Source organism: Chelonia mydas, chromosome 5 (assembly GCF_015237465.2).
Source record: "Chelonia mydas isolate rCheMyd1 chromosome 5, rCheMyd1.pri.v2, whole genome shotgun sequence".
Lineage (NCBI taxonomy): Eukaryota > Metazoa > Chordata > Testudines > Cheloniidae > Chelonia > Chelonia mydas.
Window position 1 is genome coordinate 127,213,594 of NC_051245.2, and position 17,113 is coordinate 127,230,706.

Here is a 17,113-nt window from a genome sequence, read left to right on the forward strand (position 1 = left end):
ACATGGCTAAAACTCTTACCCAGGCTCTCCTCTTGCGTCTCAACTGCTTGCTTCCTCTGTGGCCTTAACTTATTCTGTCCTACTGCTTTCATATCCATTCACGATACTGCAAAGATATATTCCCTAGCTCATTGCTTTGAGTACGTCACTCTTCTTGTAGTTCCTCCCCTGGCTCCCGCTTCTTTGCTGCGTCAAAGTACCTGGCTTCACTTTTAAGGTCCTTCACAGCCAATCGCTGCCCTTCCTGTCATCCCTCATATGCTGTTGAGATGCCAATTCCTGACTCCCCTCCAGTAATGATCCCAGCCGTCAACACCCATTGATTCAATTTTCAAATGAGCACCTCTGCACTCTGCCCTCATGCCACCCCCTGTCCCTGGAGGAGCAACCCATAACCATCTGCGCGGTCACCACATTGCCCTGATTCATCTCGCTCCTTAGAACTCTCTGCTGTGACCCTACAAAGGGGCTGTTGCTTGTCATGCTGACCTTTGTCTCATTGTTACCTGGTGCTTCCACCTATCTTCTCTCATCTTATGCTTAGGTTGTCCTCTCTCTGCGGCACAGGCTGTCTCTTATTCTGTGTTTGTACACCACCCAGCACCACGGAGCGCTGGTCCCTGGCTGCAAATACTATGCCCTCACTGCAGCTCTATCTACATAGTTTATCCAAGAGATGGTTAACAGGTGACTAGATGACAGTCTATAAAGAGGGGAGAAGATTTCTGACGGTAGAAAGCTTATTAATCTCATGGCCAAAGGCGTAACATCCAATTGTTGGAAGCTGAAGCTAGATAAATTCAGACTAGAAATATGGCCCAAATGTTAAACAGTGAGGGTTATTAACCTTTGGAACAATTTACTCAGGCATGTAATAAATTCTCCATTACTTGAAGTCTTTTTAAATCAAGCCTGATGGCTCTCTAAAAGGAAATGGCTGGGTAAAATGATACATGCTGGTAGTATTCAGGAAATCAGCCCACATGATCACAATGATCCCTTCTGGCCTGTGACGTGGCTACCTGGAAATGCAGAGGAGTAAGAGGGCCCTTTGTGCATCTGTGGACCTGAAGAGATCATAGAATCATAGAATATCAGGGTTGGAAGGGACCTCAGGAGGTCATCTAGTCCAACCCCCTGCTCAAAGCAGGACCAATCCCCAACTAAATCATCCCAGTCAGGGCTTTGTCAAGCCTGACCTTAAAAACTTCTAAGGAAGGAGATTCCACCACCTCTCTAGGTAACCCATTCCAGTGCTTCAACACCCTCCTAGTGAAAAAGGTTTACCTAATATCCAACCTAAACCTCCCCCACTGCAACTTGAGACCATTACTCCTCATTCTGTCATCTGCTACCACTGAGAACAGTCTAGAGCCATTCTCTTTGGAACCCCCTTTCAGGTAGTTGAAAGCAGCTATCAAATCCCCCCTCATTCTTCTCTTCCGCAGGCTAAACAATCCCAGTTCCCTCAGCCTCTCCTCATAAGTCATGTGTTCCAGTCCCCTAATCATTTTTGTTGCCCTCCACTGGACGTTTTCCAATTTTTCCACATCCTTCTTGTAGTGTGGGGCCCAAAACTGGACACAGTACTCCAGACGAGGCCTCACCAATGTCGAATAGAGGGGAACGATCACGTCCCTCGATCTTCTGGCAATGCCCATACTTATACATCCCAAAATGCCATTGGCCTTCTTGGCAACAAGGGCACACTGTTGACTCATATCCAGCTTCTCGTCCACTGTAGTCCCCAGGTCCTTTTCTGCAGAACTGCTGCCGAGCCATTTGGTCCCTAGTCTGTAGCAGTGCATTGGATTCTTCCATCCTAAGTGGAGGACTCTTCACTTGTCCTTGTTGAACCTCATCAGATTTCTTTTGGCCCAATCCTCTAATTTGTTTAGGTCCCTCTGTATCCTATCCCTACCCCTCCAGTGTATCTACATCTCCTCCCAGTTCAGTGTCATCTGCAAACTTGCTGAGGGTGCAATCCATGCCATCCTCCAGATCATTAATGACGATATTGAACAAAACCGGCCCCAGGACCGACCCTTGGGGCACTCCACTTGATACCGGCTGCCAACTAAACATGAAGCCATTGATCACTACCCATTGAGCCTGACAATCTAGCCAGCTTTCTATCCACCTTATAGTCCATTCATCCAGCCCATACTTCTTTAACTTACTGGCAAGAATACTGTGGGAGACCGTGTCAAAAGCTTTGCTAAAGTCACTGCTTTCCCCTCATTCACAGAGCCAGTTATCTCATCATAGAAGGCAATTAGATTAGTCAGGCATGACTTCCCCTTGGTGAATCCATGCTGACTGTTCCTGATCACTTTCCTCTCCTCTCAGTGCTTCAGAATTGATTCCTTGAAGATCTGCTCCATGATTTTTCCAGGGACTGAGGTGAGGCTGACTGGCCTGTAGTTCCCCGGATCCTCCTTCTTCCCTTTTTTAAAGATGGGCACTACATTAGCCTTTTTCCAGTTGTCCAGGACCTCCCCCGTTCGCCATGAGTTTTCAAAGATAATGGCCAATGGCTCTGCTATCACATCCGCCAACTCCTTTAGCACTCTCGGATGAAGCACATCTGGCCCCATGGACTTGTGCTCCTCCAGCTTTTCTAAATAATCCCGAACCACTATGCAGCAGAGGGCAATGAAAATGATTAGGGGGCTGGGGCACATGACTTATGAGGAGAGACTGAGGAAACTGGGGTTATTTAGTCTACAGAAGAGAAGAGTGCAGAGGGATTTGATAAAAGCCTTCAACTACCCGAAGGGGGGGTTCCAAAGAGGATGGAGCTGGGCTGTTCTCAGTGGTGGCACATGACAGAACAAGGAGCAATAGTCTCAGTTTGCAGTGGGGGAGGTCTAGGTTGGATATTAGGAAACACTATTTCACTAGGAGGGTGGTGAAGCACTGGAATGGGTTACCTTGGGAGGTGGTGGAATCTCCATCCTTAGAGGTTTTTAAGGCCCGGCTTGACAAAGCCCTAGCTGGGATGACTTAGTGGGGACTGGTCCTGCTTTGAGCAGGGGGTTGGACTAGATGACCGCCTGAGGTCTCTTCCAACCTTAATCTTCTATGAATCACTATGTTCTCAAATGATCTCACACAGGAAGATAAGACAAAAAACACCTATCCTCTGTGGCTGAACACTTTTCACAAAGCAATCACTCTGTCTGACTTCTCCATCTTCATCCTCAAAGGAAACCTGCACAACCCTTTCAAAAGAGAAGCCTGGAAGTTTAAATTCATAACTCTGCTAGGCACTAAAAATCAGGGACTGAACAGAGACCCTGGATTTATGGCTTATTACAACAATCTGTAACCCATTAACCCCCTCAGTCCTATGACTGCAGAGGTACTAACAAGCCACTCTACCTTGAATGGTCCCTTTACAATATGTGCTAACTACTTATACTAAGGTTCAGAGTAGCAGCCGTGTTAGTCTGTATCCACAAAAAGAAAAGGAGTACTTGTGGCACCTTAGAGACTAACCAATTTATTTGAGCATAAGCATCTGATGAAGTGAGCTGTAGCTCATGAAAGCTTATGCTCAAATAAATTTGTTAGTCTCTAAGGTGCCACAAGTCCTCCTTTTCTTTTTACTTATACTAAACAATCCGTTCCACCTTGTATTTAGCTGTGATGCATGGAATATCTTTCCCAGACCAGAAGAGGAGCTCTGTGTAAGCTCAACAGCTTGTGTGTCTCACCAAAAGAAGTTAGTCCAATAAAGATATTACCTCGCCCACCTTGCATCTTTAATAATATGAGAGTCTGGCAACAAGAGGTGGTTTAGAAAAGATATTTGAGAAAGGTGGTGAGCTACTCATGCCCTTCAACTTGAAAGCAGCTGCTCTCTAGGCAGAAAATAGCCTGATTCAGCAAAGCACTTCAGCCATGCCTACGCTACCGCTTATGTTGGCAAAACTTACATTGCTCAGGGGTGTGAAAAAACACACCTTACAGCAGCAGAGCTGCATCCGTACAGCTGTGCCGCTGTAAGCTCTCTAGGGTAGACATAGCCTTAGACACATGCTTTCAGTGCTGTGCTGGAAAAGGCTGGACACAAGTGCTTTGCTAAATCGGCTCCTAAGCAATGCGGATGGACAGCTTCTCCTCCTATGAAGGAGATAAGGGGAAGCAAGCCACTTTAATGGCACCCTCTATACAAAATAATTTCTCTGATTTGCACAGGTGGCAAGGTTGCATCCCTGGGAATGGACACTTAGGAAGAGAAGATAAATGGTTTCATTCAATGCTAGTCTGTCAATCAACCAGAATTGAGGCTGAAAACATGGTACAATTGGTGACCTTTTTTGGACCTCAAGACATAACCCTCATGTCATGTGCAAAAGCAGAGATTCTAATATTCTCCAGACCCTGTCTCTTGCTGCCGTCGTGCCAGGCTAGAATTGTTTTTATTTTAATTGAATGGACGCTGTATGGATGTCTTAGGGTCTGAACGTCCCCCAAGTTTGGATTTGTTTGGATCTGGGACCCTTTTCTAATGATCAGTGCTGCAAAGGGGACTTATAGCATGCTTGTCTGGGAAGAGGTCATTCCTGATCAGAGCTAATGCCCCCACAACATCTGGAGCATTAGACAAAGAGCAAAAGCTTTGTTTTTAAAGCATATAACTGCTTAGTTGACCTCCTTTTATAAAGTAAATCTTTCCTACTTTGGCTCATGTGCAAGAGATATAAAAATTTAAATTCACTGGAACAGCCAGGATGACATCCGGGAGATAAAGTGCTTAAAGAAATGCTCTCAAAGGAAGTTTTCATCTAGGTATTTTAAAAACCTCCCCCCAAAAGGGGCCTTGTTTTTGGGGCATGCCAAAATACAACATGGTTTTACAAAAGGTAGATCGTGCCAAACCAACCTAATCTCCTTCTTTGAGAAAGTAACAGATTTTTTAGATAAAGGAAACGCAGTGGATCTAATTTACTTAGATTTTAGTAAGGCGTTTGATACGGTGCCACATGGGGAATTATTAGTTAAATTGGATAAGATGGGCATCAATAGGAAAATTGAAAGGTGGATAGGGAATTGGTTAAAGGGGAGACTACAACGGGTCCTACTGAAAGGTGAACTGTCAAGTTGGAGGGAGGTTACCAGTGGAGTTCCTCAGGGATCGGTTTTGGGACCAATCTTATTTAATCTTTTTATTACTGACCTGGGCACAAAAAGTGGGAGTGTGCTAATAAAGTTTGCAGATGATACAAAGCTGGGAGGTATTGCTAATTTAGAGAAGGACAGGGATACCCTACAGGAGGATCTGGATGACCTTGTAAACTGGAGTAATAGGAATAGGATGAAATTTAATAGTGAGAAGTGTAAGGTCATGCATTTAGGGATTAATAACAAGAATTTTAGTTATAAGCTAGGGACGCATCAACTAGAAGTAACGGAGGAGGAAAAGGACCTTGGAGTATTGGTTGATCATAGGTTGACTATGAGCTGCCAATGTGATATGGCTGTGAAAAAAGCTAATGTCGTCTTGGGATGCATCAGGAGAGGTATTTCCAGTAGGGATAAGGAGGTCTTAGTACCGTTATATAAGGCACTGGTGAGACCTCACCTGGAGTACTGTGTGCAGTTCTGGTCTCCCATGTTTAAGAAGGATGAATTCAAACTGCAACAGGTACAGAGAAGGGCTACTAGGATGATCCGAGGAATGGAAAACTTGTCTTATGAAAGGAGACTCAGGGAGCTTGGCTTGTTTAGCCTAACTAAAAGAAGGTTGAGGGGAGATATGATTGCTCTCTATAAATATATCAGAGGGATAAATACCAGAGAGGGAGAGGAATTATTTAAACTCAGTACCAATGTGGACACAAGAACAAATGGATATAAACTGGCCACTAGCAAATTTAGATTAGAAATTAGACGAAGGTTTCTAACCATCAGAGGAGTGAAGTTTTGGAATAGCCTTCCGAGGGAAGTAGTGGGGGCAAAAGATCTATCTTGCTTTAAGATTAAACTCGATAAGTTTATGGAGGAGATGGTATGATGGGATAACATGGCTTTGGTAATTAAATATTCATGGTAAATAGGCCCAATGGACTGTGATGGGTTTTAGATGGGGTAAGATCCAAGTTACCCGGGAAAGAATTTTCTGTAGTATCTGGCTGATGAATCTTGCCCATATGCTCAGGGTTTAGCTGATCGCCATATTTGGGGTCGGGAAGGAATTTTCCTCCAGGGCAGATTGGAAGGCCCTGGAGGTTTTTCGCCTTCCTCTGTAGCATGGGGCACGGGTCACTTGCTGGAGGATTCTCTGCTCCTTGAGGTCTTTAAACTACAATTTGAGGACTTCAATAGCACAGATATAGGTGTGAGGTTTTTTTGTAGGAGTGGTGGGTGAAATTCTGTGGCCTGCGTTGTGCAGGAGGTCAGACTAGATGATCATAATGGTCCCTTCTGACCTAAATATCTATGAATCTATGAATCTATGAATCTGTTTCTGTAATTCCCCCTCTCCCCAAGTTATCCTTGGGCTAGAGGACAAGATAGATGATTTTTGAAAATAGTACAGCGTCATTCCTCAGGTTGGTAGAAAACCAAGAAACTCTATCGTTATTGTGTTTAAAAAAAAAAAAGACTGCCAATAACAATAAAAAGAGGGTGGTGGTGTGCCAGTGCATGCAGAGGACAAGGCTACGACGCACACCGTAGTTCTAGGGGCTGCAATGTAGTGGGTAGACACTACATATGCAGTCAGTTGTCTAGGGAATATATTGTATTTAGAATGCAAGGGTCAGACTATTTCTGGGGGGGTTAGCTGCTGTTCTATATAATGAAACCCTCCTCACCGTGGAGGGGAGATTTTGACTTGGATTATTTTGCATGTTTAAGTTCACTGTGGGGCATATCTTCCCCCTGCCCCCCCAACTCTGCCAGGCCTTGGCTAACACAGAAAGGGCCTCTAGTGCTTACAGTAGCAGCTCATGCTTTAAGATTCTCTAGGTCCTAGGTTTGACCCCTGCTGCCAGTGACTCATAGGGTGCTTCATGTTACATCTACACCCACTCTGCTGCAGCTGGCCCCTTACCCCGCTCACTCTCTCTGCATCTTGCACTCATGACTAACAGCACTCTGCACTCCCCCACCCTTGTTTGCATGCTCAGAAGCCAGCAAGCAGGGCCGGCTCTAGGCCATGCCACCCCTAGAAATGTGCCCCCGCCGCCCCAGCTGGCCTCCACCTGCTCCCCTGAGCTTGCCGCCGCTGCTCCTCCCTCCCTCCATCCCTCCCAGGCTTGCCATGCACCAAACAGCTGTTTGAAGCAGCAAGCCTGAGAGGGAGGGGGAGAAGCGGAGTGGCGGTGTGTTCAGGGGAGCAGGCGGAGCGGAGGTGAGCTAGGGCAGTGCGGGGGGAGCCGCAGGAAGCGGGGGGGGGGGGGGGAAATGGGGCACGCCCGGGGGAGGAGGTGGGGCCGGGGATTTGGGAAAGGTGTTGAGAAGGGGCGGAGTTGGGGTGGAGCCGGGGGCGGGGGGTCACGAAAAAAAGCGGGGGCGGCCAAAATTTTTTTTTGCTTGGGGCAGCAAAGATCCTAGAGCCAGCCCTGCCAGCAAGAAGCAGCTGCTGCTGCCATCTGGCTGTTTGGCAGAGGGGTTGGAGTGCCAGCCATACCAGTTTTTGTAGACAGACAGGCACTGCCGTCTCTGCAAACTGGTGCCATTGTGTGTTGGGGTACTGGAGTTAGAGGTGCTGGGGTGCAGCTGCAGTCCCTGGCTTGGAGTGCTTTTCCTCATATACGGGGTTTACAGTTTGGTCCAATGGCATTCAGCTCCCCCACTATACAAATTGTTCCAGTGCCCCTCTTGTGTATTGCCTCATATAGCCATTCCAGGCCAGCCCACGTACAATTGCCCAGCACACACGTCCTCAGGAGTAGCTCCAGAAATAGCACAGAGCCCATAACTACAGCTTGGAGGCTGGCTCTGGGAATAGCACATGCTTATTAATTTGTAGTAACACATGGTTCATAAGCTGTTTAGATGTACAGTGTTTTTATGTAATATCATTAAAAAGCTACATAATTAATCAACACGTTTCTCATGTTGTCAGGGACATCTGTGCATTTAGAGTGGTATTAGTATTCCGAAGTGACAAACCCATGTGTTAGCATTCTGCAAAATCCCTAATCCAAACCATTCTGTTCTCAAATTCCATTCTATAGCAGTCTGATTAAGAGGCAACATGCCGTCCCTACACCATTTACAACAGCAGCTGAATTCGTTACCTTGATGAGGTTATGCCCAAGAAGCAGAATTGCTGCTGACTTACCACATCGATTATCTGCAGCAAAGAAAGTTGTAGCTCAACAATAAGAGGTTGGGAATCATTCACTACGGGGCGTTCAAGGCGATTGTAGTTCCTCAACAGTTCTCTGTACAGACGCCTTTGGTTTTCACCCTGCTGGGAAACTTTTGGAGGGGAAAAAAAGATGGTGACATAAATCATCTGGCCCGATCAGAAAGTCCATTTTATTTCTGAATCCTCCGTAGCTTATTTTGATCTTCTAAAACAGAGAAGCAGATTCCCAGAAAGTAAAGACCTCCTCAAGTTTGCCCATATCGAACACATCTTCCATTCTATGGTTTCATAAAACATAGTGCACTGCATGTGTTTCTATCGCGGAGCAGCCAAAGAGCTAGAGGTATATAAGCTGGCTAGGAATCTTTAGTGCCACATGACAAAACATGCAGCTGAAGCTCTCTAAGGCAGGAAAGCCCAAACTACAATGTGGTTTTAGATTTGGTCATTTCCAGGTGTTTCCGCTTTTGTGGGGTGGGGGAGGGAGGGTTCCAACTATATTAGTGTTTCGAAACAAAACATTTCAAAAAATTTAAAAAAAAATTTCCTGGCTGAAACTATTAGTAGAATTCTGCCTGAATCTGTAAATAGTTCTAGAGCACTGACAAATGCATTTTTATTGTTTTTTAAGGCAAAAACCAAGAGTCAAAAAAACTTGGCCCAGCTCTGAGTGGCTGCATTGTGTCCTGAAGCCCGAGAGCTGGCATTACATTGACATCTGTATGTGTGTTTATCCTATCTAAGTTAACTGTGGGGTACTTGTTATCAATGGATCTGATTGGGCCTGCCCCTCTGTGACCATTCATGTCTGGGGGAGGCAGAAAAGAGCCTCCTCCTTGCCCTTGGCAGTGCTCACAGGGGCTGGGCAGAATTGCAGCCTTTGTTCAGGGGAGGTGCAGGCTTGCTATCGAGATGTTCCTGTAGGGGTGCTGCAGGGGGTGGGAAATAGACAGAGCTATGACTTCATGTCCCCATGTGCTAACCAGCACACCTGGCTTCCCTGAAGTCAATGCTCAAATTTGCACTGAGTTTCACTGCAGCCAGAATTTACCAAGGGTACAGCAGCGAAAGGAGTAGAGCTGTGGGAGGTGTTATTTCTCTGAGTGCCTCCCTGCTGCCCCTCAACACAGGCCTGTGCCAAACAAGCACAGTCTAGCCCCATATAAATGTCTCATTCCTCTTAAAACCCTACAGCTCTTTGCTTCGATAATCTGCGTAGCCTCAACTGCCATGTGTGTCACATGGATATTCCTAATATCCAACCTAAACCTCCCCCACTGCAACTTGAGACCACTACTCCTTGTTTTGCCTCTTTAGCTTTGTTTAAATTGGCCTGTGTTTTTTCCCCTCCAGAAGCCACCCTATGCTAGCGTTTGAAAATCCCTCTATTCACAACAGTGTAGACTGTACTACCATTGTGGTCCTTTAGCTTCATTAAACCAGGCTCTCCTGTGCATTACTTAGGACAGAGTCAAACATATCTCCTCCTGCATCCTCTGTTCCAAGAAGCAATTCTTTATGGGTTGAGAAATTTCTTCTCAAAACGGTGCCTTCATGGGCCTGTTAATATTTTGGCAGCTGAAGTCCTCCATTATGGGGGGAGGGATAGCTCAGTGGTTTGAGCATTGGCCTGCTAAACCCAGAGTTTTGAGTTCAATGCTTGAGGGGGCCATTTAGGGATCTGGGGCAAAAATTGGGGATTGGTCCTGCTTTGAGCAGGGGGTTGGATTAGATGACCTCCTGAGGTCCCTTCCAACCCTGATAGTCTATGATTATCATCCGATGTTGTGTCCTCTCTCAGTATTGGGCAATTGCTGGCGCCCGCTCAACTTGGAGACCAGCAACATATCCCAGTGATTATATAGCCCATTGTGTTGGGATTTGTAGCCATGTGTTTGTGCGCATTTCATTTTTTATCTATGAAATTATGTACATCTGCATGCAGTTTGGAGCCTGGAGGTTCTTGGCGAATTGCCAAGGCAGCTGTTGGTGTCACAAATGGTTGGCCTGTCTAATCAGGCTGTCATCTCGTTTTGTTGCAGCAGCCTCTGAGCAGGAAGAGAGGTGAGATTGGGGACAGATTAAAATAATTTTTTTAGAAAAATTAGACCAGCACAGTTTTAAAATACTCAGTGCTTCGGTCACCAGGGAGATGATTGGTTTTCTCTCTCTCGAAAGCCCCGAAAACTCCGTGGTGTGAAGTTGGAATGAACTAAATTGTGGCATTTTTCTGTAACAGGAGGTTGTAATTTCTGGGTCTGGGGACTGGTAGTGAGATGCACAAATCTGGCCCCGGTCTTTGGGACTGGATCTTTTTTCCGGTGGCCAGTATGAAATTGCATCCAAAATAACTATTGGAAAAATGGTAAAGTTGAAAAGTCAATTGCTCAAAAGTGACACCAGACATGAGGTGAAACCATCATTCACTTCCCTTGTGCAGATGCATTGTGGTACAGTCTTGCCCCACATGACACAGGAAGTGTGTAGCAGAACCAGGAATAGAACCCAGAGCTCTTGTCTTTAAGCACAAGAGAATGGCCTCTTTCACTATCCACTAATGCACTATGTATGCACTAATGTATGCACTAATCAGGCAAGGGTGCTATGGAAAATGTGATTATGTAATTAAATACTGTATCGTAATGCATACTCACAAGGGGGCTGATTTGAAGTTGTACAGTCAACCTTAAATCTGGCATCTCCTGGCATTAGAATGCTTGACTTTGCAACCTTAATGGCCTTTAACATAGGGTTTTTTTTAAATGCAATTTCCTCTCTCTCTCTTTCTCTCTCTCTCTCTTTTTTTTAATAAAGAAAGCTATAAAATAGTAATACCATTATTTAGAACCAGATTGACCCTTCCTGGGTTTATCATCAGGATCTGAATGCAGGACCTTTAGATCTACAACACAGACTGCTACCATTTGAGACAAAGGAGTAACTGGTAGCAGTAGTAGGTTGTTATCCTATATGTGGACTAGCCTTTGTGGGGTGGGGAATGCAGTACACATTTTGCTAGTGCTTTACTTAGCCATTCCCCAGCCAGCAGTAGAAGAGCCTGAATCAGAATTTCTGGGTACTAATCTTGGCCTTTTCTGCGCAGTGTGGTTACCAAGCACACAGATTTGCCCTATTCATTCTAAAAGGTTGTGTGGGTGTGACTATAGTCTGCCATATTAGATGTGCATGTGTTCCAGCTCTGCCAGAAGTGATAATGCACGACTTTGCCATTACCTCATTGTGGGAACGATACTTGTCTCCCTTCTATGGTGGAGGCATTAGGCCTGGCTCAAGAAAAAGGCCTGGATACACAGAAATATTACCATTAGTCAGTAGAAATGCTGAGACACTTTGGTCTGTTGCTGGCTTCCAACCAAACACACCTTCCTCTAGGCTACAGAGGCGGCTGCTGCTGTTGTTCCGCATGTGGAGCCAAGCACTGTGGGGCCTATGAGCACGCTCAGAGTGGATGAAAGGTGGTGGGAGCTGGGAAGTACCCTCGGTGCATATGAAGGCAGTGAGGCTGGAGTGTGCCCAGTGCAGTCGGAACATTCTGAGATTTTAGAAGCAAGACGAACCATATCTGAGCATGTGCAAAGGCTTCTAACTTTGCCAGATCTGGGTGGATTTTCTGTGAGGAGCACAATGCACCCCTCTAACCCCAGGACCACCCTCCTGCCTCATTTCTAGTTTTTGCTCCAAAGCACAGAGGCACTGGAGCTCTTCAAAGAAATGGATTGGAAAAAAGTTAAATGCTGGCAACACAATGTATTTTCCCTTAACTTTCTTCATGGAAATGGCTGACCCATGTTTGTGAATTTTTTTTAATTCAGCCTCAAGCAGAGAACAAGCTTGGGGGCAGAAAGTCTGGCAAAGTTATAAGCAACTGAAACCAGTCTTATAACAGAAAGTGTAAGGCAACCTTAACTATAGGCAGTGCTGCAGATAAAATAGACGATCCCAAAGGGCTCTAGGGGGAGAAAATACTGGGTGCTAATGGGCTCTTTAGTGTAATGGCTGGAAGCTGTCGCTGGACAAATTCAAATTAGAATGAAGGCACAAATGTTTAACAGTGAAGGTGATTAACCGTGGGAACAAACTCCCAAGGGGAGTGGTGGATTCTCCATCTCTTCATGTCTTCAAATCAAGCGTTGGAAGAAATATTTGAACCAAACACAAGTGACAGGGGTAACTAGGTAAAATGTAAAGGTCTGTGATATACTGGAGATCAGATTCGATCAGCTAATGGTCCCCTTTGGCCTTAAACTCTATGAAGTTAGTAAGCAAGTGTGACCGAGTGCAGGGAGTGAGTAGGTGAGCCTGCACTCTGATCCCTTAGAGGCCAATTACTGCCCCAGGAGAAGCTGACTGGGAGTAACGAACTCAATTGGCCCATCAGTCCAAGGCTGAGAAGAGATACAGGAAAGAAGTGCAAAAAGAGAGAGAGGAGGAACAGGGCTAGCTTTAATTAACTGGCCTCCTAAGCTCAAAGGTTGTGGACTCAAACCTCTATAAGTGTCTAGCCACTAGAGGGAAACAGAGCCACACTGTGCTAGTGTGGGTCGTACAGATAATACTTACTGTCCTACTCTCAAATGGTGGCTGTGAGGCTTAATTCACTGGCGTTTGCAAAGTGCTTTGAAGGCCTGGGGGAGACAATGCAGGAGAAGCGCTCAGTGGTGCTACCGGCTCAGGTGACGTTGAGTCTGGTATGAGTTGGCAGCAGCATGCGTCCCGGGAAGAGCTGCCCATTTGTGGTACTGCACGTTGCATAGTCTCCTTACGACTCCGGGGCTCTGTACCCCTTGGTTAGCTGCTTTGATTGTAAAGTTATTCAAAGTGTAACCTGACACTGATTTTTAAAGCCCTTAAAGGTGCAGGACCTGGCTGTATCTGAGAACCTCTTGCTGGAGCCTTGTGCTCAGACAGCAGGCACTATTTATGGATTGTACCACTGAGCATTCCTCTCCCGTCTGTCCGTCCCCCTTGTCTGTTGTGCAGCCCATTGGATAGGGCACTGGACTGGGATCCAGTAGAGCTGGGTTCTGCTTCTGGCTCTGCCTCTGACTTGACTCGTGACTTCAGGTAAGTCACTTTCCCTCTTGTGCCTCTATCTCCCCTCCCACCCGTTGTCTTGTCTATGTAGAAATAAGCTCTTTGGGGAAGGCAGTCTCTTCCTGTGTGGGTACTTCTGCACTGCATGCTTCTGTTGGCCTCATGGAGACTACATACAGCATGGCTATAAACAGCCAGGGAGCTGGTGAGGTGCGGCTTAGGGGAGTCAAGACATGCCTGAAGGGTGTGGGTGTGTAGGCGAGTACACACTCTGCTCACCCAAGGTGCACCTCCCCCTCTAGGCTGCTATTGTTAGCCATGTAGCATCTCCCTGCCTCCCCTCTGCCAGAGCCTTTCACTGACACAGGCAGCTACACACCACAGTGTGGACCCACCCAGTGTGTAGCTACACGTACACTATGTGCCACCACCAGTGGTGTGTAGTGTAGACGCAGCCGGTGTTTGTGCTGCACGCAGCACACTGGGCCCCTGATCTTGGGAAGGCTCTTGCGGTGCTACTGTAATCTGACTTACGTCTGAATTTGGTAGGTGATCGGGCTTTTGTTCTATTGGGTCCTAGTGGGTCTGGGACTTGCTCCTCCTTGAAATCCGTCTCGGCACATCCCTTCCCACTCCCAAATCACATCTTTTGGATTTTAAAAAAAAAAAAAGTTAGGGAGTTTTAATCTGAGTTCTGCTGGCCACATTTATTGCTTCCTCCCTTTCTTCCCCACTTTTTTTTTTTAAATTCTTTTGGCAGGTCTTATGTGTTCAAGCTTTTAGAGGGTGATTTCATCTGAATTATTTTAATTGTTTCTACTTCCCTCTTTTTGCTTTAGCAGAGGAACTTTACACAGACAGTTATTACTTGATTCATATTATTGATATTGTCCAGGCCTTTGTCTAGTCCTCCCTGACTATTCCAAAAATATTCCTTTTCCTTCATTATATACACCGCTGTTACCAGGTCTCCAACAATTATTACGTTGCTTTTGTTTGAGTGACGTTTAGATCTTAAAGCAGTTCCGTAGCTCAGCATTCTTGAATCATCATTAACTTCATTCCTCTTCCCATCACACTGCTGCTTCTCTAGTATTTTGTCTCCTGATCTATTTGTAAAAGCCCTTAATCCCTTAGGCTGTCATTAACTCATTCTACTTATTTGCTGCCCTTACCTTTTCTGAATCTGAACCTTTAACTGAATCTGCATATTCCTGATGGATCCCTTCTCTCTTGCCCATACTCTTTTTTTTCTTTTTCTTTTTTTTTTAAACAATCAGATATTCTTAATTCCCCAAATTTTCCTTTCTTGAACATCAATCTCATTATACCAGCATGTAGGATTTATTTGTATAGTGAATTCAGACATCACTCAATCTGATAGGAAAGCTTATACAGCAAGATGGTATTAAGAAAACTAAAGAAGCATCTGTTTAGCAATATGGAAATATCCTTGTCATAAATATAAAGGGAAGGGTAACCTCCTTTCTGTATACAGTGCTATAAAATCCATCCTGGCCAGAGGCAACATCCTGTTACCTGTAAAGGGTTAAGAAGCTCAGCTAACCTGGCTGGCACCTGACCCAAAGGACTAATAAGGGGACAAGATACTTTCAAATCTTGGGGGGCGAGGCTTTTGTTTGTGCTCTTTGTTTATGTGGTTGTTCTCTCTTGGGAATGAGAGAGGCCAGACAGAAATCCATCTTCTCCAACCCATCCTAATCCAAGTCTCCAATATTGCAACCAGTATAGGTAAGCCAGGCAAGGCAGATTAGATTATCTTTTGTTTTATGTGAATTTTCCCTGTGTTAACAGGGAGGTTTATTCCTGTTTTCTGTAACTTTAAGGTTTTGCCCAGAGGGGGATCCTCTGTGTTTTGAATCTGAATACCCTGTAAAGTATTTTCCATCCTGATTTTACAGAGATGATTTTTACCTTTCTTTCTTTTTTCTTTTTCTTTTTTTTTTTAATAAAATCCTTCTTTTAAGAACCTGACTGATTTTTCCATTGTTCCAAGATCCAGGGGTTTGAGTCTTTGATGATTTTGTAACCAATTGTTTAGGATAATATTCTCAAGCCTCCCCAGGAAAGGCGGTGTGTAGGGCTTGGGGGGATATTTTCGGGGGAAGACATCTCCAAGTGGTCTCTTTCCCTGTTCTTTGTTTAAAACGCTTGGTGGTGGCAGTATACTGTTCAAGGACAAGGCAAAGTTTTAACCTAAGCTGGTAAGAATAAGCTTAGGGGGTCTTTCATGTGGGTCCCCACATCTCTACCCTAGAGTTCAGAGTGGGGAAGGAACTTGACAATCCTAAAAGCCCTTCTAGAATCTTATGGGATATTTGCATTTACATGTTTATCTTTCAGGTGGTTTCTCCAAAGATTCGTATAGGGTTTTTAGTTTCCACTATGAAGTTTTTGTATGGAATAAACAAATGTAGGGATTTTTTTTCCAAGGATGTGAAATAAAGAATAATGAAACAGATAGTGGGGATGATCCAGGCAAAATGTGAAGGTGTGGAGCATAAAATATTTTTCAGGTGTGTCTGTTTTGGAATATTCACTAGGAATCTAACCAGCTTTGAAGAAATGCAGTATATTCAATCCACTTTGGCAGACATGTGCATGCATAAATTTACTTAGTGTATTCTGCAGATTTCTGGGAATGTAAAGCATGTCATTGCCATATGTCATTTAATCCCTCAAAATACTAATATTCCCTTCTGCTTTTGTTCTTATGTGTAGTCAATGTCATGGCATTTTCCCACAATTGTAAGCCCTTTCTTTTTTTTAAGTCCTTTTTCCTTTGGATTTTAGTCCATAAAGACAAAGTACTCTTAAAATTGTATCCTTGTTTAGAAATGAAAATTGTAATTTTCTCTCATCAATTGCCTCATAACGTGTATGCTCTGTACTTGAGTATTTCTTGTCTTTGGTTAAACTCTCTTTCATCTAGTTCCCTTTTGTATAGTCTTTGATTCTAACCTTCAGAGTCTCATAAAAATACAGAATTGTCACAGCACACTATTACTGAAACATTGCTGAGTTTCTCATTTTTACCATATAATTATAAAATAAATCCATTGGAATATAAATATTGTGTTTACATTTCAGTGTGTAGTATACAGAGCAGTATAAACAAGTCATTGTCTATCATATTTTAGTTGGTACTGACTTTGCTAGTGCTTTTATATAGCCTGTTGTAAAACCAGGCAAATATCTAGATGAGTTGATGTACCTCCTGGAAGACCTCTGAGTACCCCCAGGGGTACACATTCCCCTGGTTGAGAACCATTAGTACAGAACATAGGCCTGGGAATTAGGAGACCCTAGTTCTCTTCTTGATGTGGCCTTGGGCAAGATACTTCACCTCACTGTGCCTCAGTTTCCCTATCTATAAAATGGAAATCATGATGCTTTTGTAAAGCAATCTGAGATCCACCGATGAAAAATGCTATAGACAAGCTAGGTATTATTTTATTTTCAGTTTTGAGATGGCTGCAGGAACCCAGTGGGGTTGTCTGAGAATAGGAGTGATATGTTGTAGGTGTGAAAAGCCTACTTGGCATCAGGTTCATTGTGAACATGCTGGAGATTTGGGAAGACCATTGAGAATTGAGTCAGTATAGAGCCAGGATAAGGATTTCAGCACGGGAGCAGCTGGGGCAGTGTAGATGTGAGCAGAATTTCAGAGATGATGATAGTAAGATATCCAGGTACAGATATGACTGA

At 44.6% G+C, this 17,113-nt stretch overlaps 1 protein-coding gene across 3 annotated transcripts in view; it reads right to left on the reverse strand.

The window, feature by feature from the left end:
- Positions 1-17,113, reverse strand: part of LOC102942875 (neuronal acetylcholine receptor subunit alpha-7) — a 144,316-nt gene that overhangs the window by 112,576 nt on the left and 14,627 nt on the right. For 2 of the 3 annotated variants that reach the window (XM_043547285.1, XM_007052706.4), the window contains exon 2: positions 8,300-8,439. The exons of the other annotated variant lie outside the window; for it this stretch is intronic. In XM_043547285.1, coding sequence (XP_043403220.1) covers positions 8,300-8,439 — 140 coding nt within the window. The remainder of the gene's footprint in view (positions 1-8,299; positions 8,440-17,113) is intronic. 3 annotated transcript variants of the gene reach the window in all.